This window comes from Nothoprocta perdicaria, unplaced genomic scaffold, assembly GCF_003342845.1.
Source record: "Nothoprocta perdicaria isolate Ctin4 unplaced genomic scaffold, notPer1 scaffold_33, whole genome shotgun sequence".
Classification (NCBI taxonomy): Eukaryota; Metazoa; Chordata; class Aves; order Tinamiformes; family Tinamidae; genus Nothoprocta; species Nothoprocta perdicaria.
The window spans coordinates 380,214-388,541 of record NW_020455566.1 but is presented as its reverse complement, the minus strand read 5'-3'; the positions used below and the strand labels follow the sequence as shown (position 1 = coordinate 388,541).

Genomic DNA, 8,328 nt, shown 5'->3' with positions numbered 1-8,328 from the left:
GGCGCGGGCGGCCCGGCGGGATGCGCGGGACGGCGGGGCGGCTGCCGCGGGGCCCAGCGGTGCCGGGCGCTTGCGGGCGCCTTGTCCTTGCACCCGGCTCCAGCGCGGGGCCCTGCCCGGCAGCGCGGGATGCGCACGGCGCGGCCGGAACGTGGACGGCCCCTTTCCCCGGGGAAGGTGCCTGCTCGGACCCGTCCTTCATCCTTTGCCCGGGGCGGCGCAGGAGGCCGGGAGCACCCGGCCCTGCTGCGTCTTGCACCCGCAGGCCCCGCGGGCAGCCCGGCCTGGCCCTTGGTGGCTCCCAGGCTCCACGGCAGAGCCGCAGCCCCGTGGGAGGGGGCAGCTCTGTCCCTGGCTCCCTGCAGAGCAGGGCTGGCAGTAGTGCAGGGCCCGTGTCCCGGGGGTGCCCAGGGTGCTCCAGCGCCAGTGCCCGCACACGGGAGCCACCAGAACAACATGATGCGATGCGCGGGCCCGCAATGTGACAGTCCCGCGGTGCCCTGTCCAAAACGGTTAGCGCAGCACGGGGCTGCGAGCAGGGCCGCGTGCGGGGCCGCGTGCTGAGCAGTGCTGGCGGGAGCGTGGACGGGAATCTGCTCTCCAGAGGGGCCCAGCGCGGCCGGGAAGGGTCCAGTTCAGCCAGGGTGGTGGCTGCACTGGGGGGGCTGGTAGCCACACCATGGGGTAGCCACATGGGCCACCCCAAGGATGGCCCAGGCCCAGGGTGGCAGGTGCTGGGCCCAGCTGTGTTGGGTGCCTCCGGACGAGGCTGCTCCAGGCCCGGGGCGAATGGAAAGTTTGCGGCGGGGGCGGCAGTGGCCGAGCACGGCTCAGGTTCGCTCTGCTCTCCCTGGGTATTTTAAACACTGGGAAGAGCCTTGGCTGCAGCCCTGCTCTGGCCACGAGATCCCATGTCCCGAATTCCCCTGCCGCCTGGCTCGCCAGGCTGGGCCCGCAGGGAGCCCTGCGCTGGGCACGGGCAAGGGGTTCCATGAAGCACTGGGGAGTGTCCCCTGGGGCGTCCCCTGCAAGCCCTGTGCCAGCCTGGTGCTGCGGCTGGACCCTGCGCTGCCTGCTGCGCTCCTGGCTGCCCCTCCGGGGCACTCGGCTCCATCCCATCCCTGCGGGATCCCGCAGGAGCCGCCGAGGGCTGCGCGGTGCCCACGGCATGGCGTGGGTGCGGGGTGCACGGGGCCCCCACAGCAGCGCATGGAGCCGTGGGGCGCGCACAGGGATGTGACGCAGCGGGGGGATCTGAGGTCAGCGCGCGGCCTCTGCTGCCCTCTCCGTGCGGGAAGCCCCGGGCGGGATGGGCCCCGGCCGTGCGGTGAGCATCCCCGCGGATGGCGGGTGTCCCCGCGGGCAGCCAATGTGCTCTCGCTTCACGCACCCGGGCTACGCCTCGCTGAGCATCCCGCCGCGCCGGCCACGTGGGCGCCCTGGTGCTGTGTGCCCACAGCCGGGACCTCGGCACAGGGATGCAGCGGAGAGGGGACCCTGCACCGAGCCCGGCAGTGCCCCAGCCCTGGACCACAGCGGGCGCCCGCGCCGTCCCAATGCCGCGCGGCACCAGGATGGGAGCATCACCACAGCTCCGCTCCGGGACGGATGCACCCGCTGCAGGGGAGCGGTGCCTGCACCTCTTCCCGGGCCGGGGGAGCTAATCTAATCCCCTGCGGAATGCCCAGCCCCGGGGAGGGGACGCCCCGGCCCGGCGCATGGGCCGCATTGGGTTTCAGGGCAGCTGCCGCGCTGCGGCGGCGACAGGGACAGATGGCGGCAGGGCTGGGCCGGGCGCCGGGGCTTGGCCATGCCTGGTGCCGGTGGGACGGGCCGGATCCTGCGCCCGCCGGAGCAGGAGAAGCGCGCGTCAGCGGTGCCCAGCATGCAGGGAGCCGAGCGCCCTGCTCACCGCTGCGGGGCCCGCTGCTGCGCGGGCACCACGGGCTGCAGCGAGGCCGAGGCAGCGCCGTGCTGCATGCGGCCCTGCTGCGGCTGGAGCGGCTCTGCCGCCCGGCGCCGGCCGTGTTTGCACAGCCCAGGCTCCAGTGGCGCGCGTCGGGGCGCTCAGCAAGCATGGCCACAACGGCCCCGTCGCGGCAGGAGCAGAGCCTGCGGGCACTGGTGTCACCGGGCAGCTCTGCACGGATGCATGGACACTTGGATACAGGCACATATGGACACATGGGCATGTGGCACATGGATGCATGGGCACATGGCTGTGTGGACAAATGGGTGCGTGGCCCATGGGTGCATGGCACACAGGCGCATGGCACACGGGTGCCGGCTCTGCAGGGGCTGCTCGCTGGCTGCATGGTGCCCGCGGCCGCAGCATTGCGGTGCATCGCAGCGTGTGCCACGGCAGCGTGCGGGGAGCGGCTCCATCGCGGGCTGAGCCCCCTCAGCTGCAAACCCCGGGTGCCGCGAGCAGGTGGGGAGCCCTGCTTGGTGCCGGGAGGGCTGTTTTCCCGCAGCGGCGGCGGCTTCACATGCGCATTCCTGGGCCATGAGTTAATGGTTGCGCGCAGGGCCCGGCGCGGCGGCGCGGGGGGACGGGGCCGGCGGCGCTGACGTCAGCCCGTGGGGCCCTCGCCCATCCTGCCGCCCGCCCCGGCAGCGCCGGCGGAAGCGGCTCCGTGTGCGCGGCCGGGAGCGCCGGAGCCGCCGCGGGGGAGGAGGAGGGAGGGCCGCTCCGTGTCCCCGGCGCCCCGGGCCGCCCCGTCCCGAGGGGCTGCGTTCGGCTGCCCGCTCCATCACCGCGTGCTCTTCTCTCCGTGTGCAGGGCCGACCACGGCGCCCATGGCAGACAGCGCGCTCGGCCCCGCCGCGCCGCGGGGCTCCTGCCGCCGGCCCGGCCCGCCGGCCGCAGCGTCACCCGGAGCACCCGTGTCACCCATCCCGCCAGCCGGAGTGTCACTCGGAGCACCCACAGCACCCGGCCCACTGGCTGCAGCATCACCCGGAGCGCCCACGTCACCTGGAGCGCCCGCAGCACCCGTCCTCCCGGCCGCGGTGTCACCCGGACCACCTACGTCACCCGTCCCGCCGACTGCAGCATCACCCGGAGCGCCCGCAGCACCCGGCATACTGGCTGCAGTGTCATCCGGAGCGCCCGTGTCACCCGTCCTGCCGGCCACGTCACCACCCAGAGTGCCCCTGTCACCCGTCCCGCCAGCTGCAGTGTCACCTGGAGCGCCCATGTCACCCGTCCCGCTGGCCGCAGCATCCCCCAGCGCGCCCGTGTCACCCGTCCCCGTGGCTGCGGCCCCCCCCAGCGCCCCTGTCCCACCCGCTGCCCCCCGCACAGAGCCGGCCGCCCCGCAGCCCGTGCCCCCCGTCCCGCCGCCCGCAGCCCCCTCTGCAGATAGTCCCCCCTGCCGCCCCCAGCCCCCGCCCGGCGCCCCGTGTCCCCCCAGAGCAGAGCCCGTCCCTGGCGCCCCCCGCCCCCCAGCGACGCCGCCCCATGGCGGGGACGGGGGTGGCGCTGCCGGCCCCGCCAAGGAGGCGCCCCCCCGCAGCGAGCGCCCCAGCACCGGCCCCCGGCCCAAGCCAGGTGGGTGCCGGGGGTCCCGGCGGGCCCCGTGGGATGTCCCTGTGTCCCCGCGCCTTGCGGGGGCCGCCACGCTCAGGGCCTCGCTCTCCCCACAGACGCCCAGAAGGCGCAAGCGCGGCACAAGCAAGCGAAGGAGCGGCGCGAGGAGCGAGCCAAGTACCTGGGTGAGCGGGGATGGTGCCACGCGGGCAGCGCTGGGCCTAGCGACGAAGGGCTGCAGCTCTGCCCCCGCTGCAGGTGTCCCCTGTGCATGGCTGCCACGGTCCAGAGGTGCCCCCAGCCCGGCAGTGCTGCAGGCCCCTCGGCCTGGCCCCTCTCCCCATCCCCGTGCTCTTTCCACCCTCATTCCCCCTTTGTTCCGGAGACAGCGGGGTTCCCGCATTCCCTTTTGTCCTGGCCCCAACTCCTCCCTCGCCCGTGCGGCCGGGTCGGGTTGGGTCGGGCAGATCCCACGCGCGGGGCCGGCCGGGTGCAGCGCGCGACGCCGCTGCCCGGTTTCCCGCAGCCGCCAAGCGGGTGCTGTGGCTGGAGAAGGAGGAGAAGGCGCGGGTGCTGCGCGAGCAGCAGCTCGAGGAGCGCCGCAAGCGCCTGGAGGAGCAGCGGCTGAGGGCTGAGCAGCGCCGCGCCGCCCTCGAGGAGCGCCAGCGGCAGAAGCTGCAGAAGAACAAGGTGGGCGCGGGCAGGCACCGGGCGCAGAGGCTCCCATGGGCTCGGCCGTCCCGGCCGCCCTTCACCGTATCCCTGTCTGCGGGCAGGAGCGCTACGAGGCGGCCATCCAGCGCTCGGCCAAGAAGACGTGGGCAGAGATCCGGCAGCAGCGGTGGTCGTGGGCCGGGGCGCTGCACCACGGCTCGCCCGCGCACAAGGACGGTGAGTGCGGCCGGTGCAGCAGCCCCCGCGCCACCCTCGTGCTGGGGCCGGCGGCTGCGCCGGTGCGTCGGCGTCTCCTGGGATTTCCATGGCGCCGACTCCGTAGGGCTGGTGTGAGCGCGGGAGCATCAGCTCCCGGGAGGGTCCTGTGCAGCTGCAGCGGTGCCGTCCTGGCCCATGCGGCTGTGGCGGAGCCTCGCGCTGGTGCCGCGGGTGCCGCCGTGCGGCCCTGCTCCCGCACGCAGGACGGCTGCTCCTGGGCACACGAGGGGCCGCGGGGTCCGGGCCGGCCGGCTGCTCCGCTCCGCAGCCTGCAAAGGTCCCTTCCTCCCTCGGTGGTTCTGTGATTCTGCCGCGCTCCGGGTCTCCCTGTGGCTCTGCTGGGACGGAAGCGCGGCCGGGGCTGCCCGGAGGCTCTGTGGAGCGTCGGCGCCTTCCTGCATGGCAGGGACTGGCGCAGGGCTGTCCCGCAGCTCCCTGTGTCCCCGGGCGCTGCCGCTGCGAGGGCTCTGCGGCCACCCCCGTTGCACCATGTTGCATGACCGTCCCCGCACGAGCGGCACCCTCCCGCATGGCATCTGCTCCGTGCAGCATCCCGAGCACCTCCGGCTGCTCTCCGGCTTCTGTGTGTGCCGGGCAGAGCATGCTGCATGCCCCCTCCCGCCCCCCTTAATGCCCTTGTGTCTTTTCCCTCCTCCAGGTGCGAGCCGGTGCTCAGTGTCGGCCGTAAACCTCCCCAAACACGTGGACTCTATAATCAACAAGCGCCTCTCCAAATCCTCCGCCACCCTCTGGAACTCTCCCAGTAGAAGTAAGAGCCCTCGGCGGATGCCGCCGTGCAGGGGGCCCCCCCAGAGCCAGGGCCCCCCGCCCCGTCCCCTTGTCCCCTTGTCCCCTTGCAGCATGCGGAGAGAGGAGGAGCCACTTGCCCCGTTCTGCCCTTGCAGGCGCAGGTGGGAGCACCGGCCGTGGAGGAGGCCGCAGGGCTGTGCCATGCGCCATGGGGCTGCGCCGTGGGGCTGTGCTGTGGGGCTGGGCTGGGGGGCTGGACTGGGGGGCTGCGCTGCAGGGCCAGGGCATGCAGAGCTGCACCGGGGGCTGCGCCGGGGGCTGCGCCGGGGGCTGGTGCGACGCTGCCCTTGCAGGCCGGGTGCAGGAGGCCGCGGCTCTCCAGGGCCCCGCGGGTGCCGGGCCGGCTCTGCGCCGGAGCGCGGCCCCGCGCCGCTGTTGTGTTTCTCGTTGCCTGGTGATGGGGCCCGCGCCGTCCATCCCGTCCCATCCCGTCCCGTCCCGCGGTATAAATAGCCGCAGCAGCTGTGGCTGCGGCGGGAGGGAGCGGCGGCGCTGCAAGGGCGGGGGTGCCCGGCAGCCCAACGTTGTCACGTGTCCCACGGACTTTTGCGACCGTCTCTGCAAACTCCTCCGCTTCCCGTGGTGGAGCCGGCGGCTCCCGGCAGGGCACTGGCTCCCGCAGCAGCAGCGCCGTGCAGCGGCCAGGTGCTCGGTGCTGCTCCGTCTGCAGCGCCAGCATCGTGTGGCTTGACCGGGTGCTCGGTGCTGCTGTGTCTGCAGCACCGGCACCGTGTAGCAGGGCTGGGTGTTCGGTGCCGTTCCGTCTGCAGCGCGAGCATCGTGTGGGACAGCTGAGGCTCCCAGCAGGGCTCCAGCTCCTGCGTCACGGGCAGGGCGCGGCGCAGCTTGGCATTGCTGGTGCTGCTCCATCTCCACGGTGCCTGCATCGTGCGGTGTAGCTAGGCATTGCTGGTGCTGCAGCATCTCCGTGGTGCAGGAGCCATGCAGCTCTGCAGCAGCGTTCCCGGTGTTGCTCCATCTCCGCGGTGCAGGAGCCATGCAGCTCTGCAGCAGCGTTCCCGGTGTTGCTCCATCTCCGCGGTGCAGGAGCCATGCAGCTCTGCAGCAGCGTTCCCGGTGTTGCTCCATCTCCGCGGTGCAGGAGCCGTGCGGCTCTGCAACAGCATTCCCGGTGTTGCTCCATCTCCGCGGTGCAGGAGCCGTGCAGCTCCACAGCAGCATTCCCGGTGTTGCTCCATCTCCGCGGTGCAGGAGCCGTGCGGCTCTGCAGCAGCATTCCGGGTGTTGCTCCATCCCCACAATGCAGGAGCCATGCGGCTCTGCAGCAGTGTTCCCGGTGTTGCTCCATCTCCGCGGTGCAGGAGCCGTGCAGCTCCACAGCAGCGTTCCCGGTGTTGCTCCATCCCCACGGTGCAGGAGCCGTGTGGCTCCACAGCAGCATTCCCAGTGTTGCTCCATCTCCGCAGTGCAGGAGCTGTGCAGCTCCACAGCAGCATTCCCGGTGTTGCTCCATCTCCACGGTGCAGGAGCCGTGCGGCTCCACAGCAGCGTTCCCGGTGTTGCTCCATCCCCACGGTGCAGGAGCCGTGCGGCTCCACAGCAGCGTTCCCGGTGTTGCTCCATCCCCACAATGCAGGAGCCGTGCGGCTCTGCAGCAGCGTTCCCGGTGTTGCTCCATCTCCGCGGTGCAGGAGCCGTGCAGCTCCACAGCAGCATTCCCGGTGTTGCTCCATCCCCACGGTGCAGGAGCCGTGCGGCTCTGCAGCAGCCGCGCTGGGCAGCGCAGCCTGGGCTGCTGAGCAGAGCGGCGGCCCGGGCAGGGGACGGGGCCTCTCGGTGCTGCCCCGCGTGGCCCAGTGGCCCCGGGCTGGTCTGCGGCCTCCCGGCTGCCGGTGCCGCGCGCTGCATGTCCCGCCGGGCGCCGTCCCACCCGCTGCAGCAGGTCAGGGCAGGACGCGCTAACCCGCCGTCCCCCGCAGACCGCAGCCTGCAGCTGAGCCCCTGGGAGAGCAGCATCGTGGACCGCCTGATGACGCCCACACTGTCGTTCCTGGCGCGCAGCCGCAGCGCCGTGACACTGGCGCCCAACGGCAAGGAGCAGGGTGAGTGGGGCGGGCGGCGTGTGCTGCGGCCACGGCGCCCGGGACGCCTATACCAACCGCCCGCGCCGCCCGCAGTGCCCGTGTGCCCCCGCTCGGCCTCCGCCAGCCCCCTGGGCCCCTGCGCCGGCCGCCGCCTGCCGCACCGGTGCCGCGAGCGACGGAGCGGGGCGGCCGCCAGCCCCGAGGCGCCCGCACGGCGCCCGCCCCAGCCCTCGACGGTGAGTGCAGCCCGCACGGCCCCCACGGTGCCCACGGCCCCGCTCACCCTGAGCCCCCCGCAGAAGAAGAAGGAGAAGAAGGAGAAGAAGGAGCGGGACAGCGGCAAGGAGCGCAGTGCCCTGGCCCGCGAGCGTGGCCCCAGGCGTTCCCCGGTGCCCCCGCGGCCCCCGCTCCCGCACGGCAGGTAGGAGATGGTCCCTGGCCCCCGGGGAGGCTCTGTCCCCTGTCCCCTCCCTGTCTCCCTGGTCACCCCTGTGTCCCCCTGCCCCGGGCAGCGCCAGCCCCCGGGAGCGGCCCACGTCGCCCGCCACGCAGCCCGGCTCTCCCGCCTGCCCCCGGCGGCCCCCGGCGCCGCGCGGCCCCCGCGCACGGACCAGCCCCCGGGAGCCCCCGCTGCCGCCCAAGGCCCCCGAGCGGAAGGAGCAGCAGGAGGATGAGGAGGGGGGCGCGGGGGTGCAGGCCCCCGCCGAGCCACCTGAGCCGCCCACAGGTGGGTCCCGCGCCAGGCGCCCGGGACACAGCGGCCCCCGGGTTGCCGCCACCGGTGCCGCTGATGCTGCTGCCATCCGCAGTCCCCGGCAGCCCCGCGGCGCCGAGCGGTGCTCCCAGCCCCGCGGGCACCCCCGGGCGCCCCACGGCCGGCACCACGGACCGGGAGGAGGCGGCACGGCTGCTGGCCGAGAAGCGGCGGCAGGCGCGGGAGCAGCGGGAGCGCGAGGAGCAGGAGCGGCGCGAGCGGGAGCAGCAGGAGAGGTGAGTGGCGCGCAGCGG

General features: G+C 73.9%; 1 protein-coding gene across 1 annotated transcript in view; it reads left to right on the top strand.

Annotated features, from left to right (window-relative positions):
* The window catches only part of MAP7D1 (MAP7 domain containing 1), a 10,753-nt gene that overhangs the window by 1,035 nt on the left and 1,390 nt on the right, over nucleotides 1-8,328 (top strand). The window contains exons 2-10 of the mRNA XM_026043458.1: nucleotides 3,649-3,717; nucleotides 4,059-4,222; nucleotides 4,309-4,423; nucleotides 5,124-5,234; nucleotides 7,216-7,338; nucleotides 7,414-7,556; nucleotides 7,620-7,741; nucleotides 7,833-8,047; nucleotides 8,079-8,309. Coding sequence (XP_025899243.1) covers nucleotides 3,649-3,717; nucleotides 4,059-4,222; nucleotides 4,309-4,423; nucleotides 5,124-5,234; nucleotides 7,216-7,338; nucleotides 7,414-7,556; nucleotides 7,620-7,741; nucleotides 7,833-8,047; nucleotides 8,079-8,309 — 1,293 coding nt within the window. The remainder of the gene's footprint in view (nucleotides 1-3,648; nucleotides 3,718-4,058; nucleotides 4,223-4,308; nucleotides 4,424-5,123; nucleotides 5,235-7,215; nucleotides 7,339-7,413; nucleotides 7,557-7,619; nucleotides 7,742-7,832; nucleotides 8,048-8,078; nucleotides 8,310-8,328) is intronic.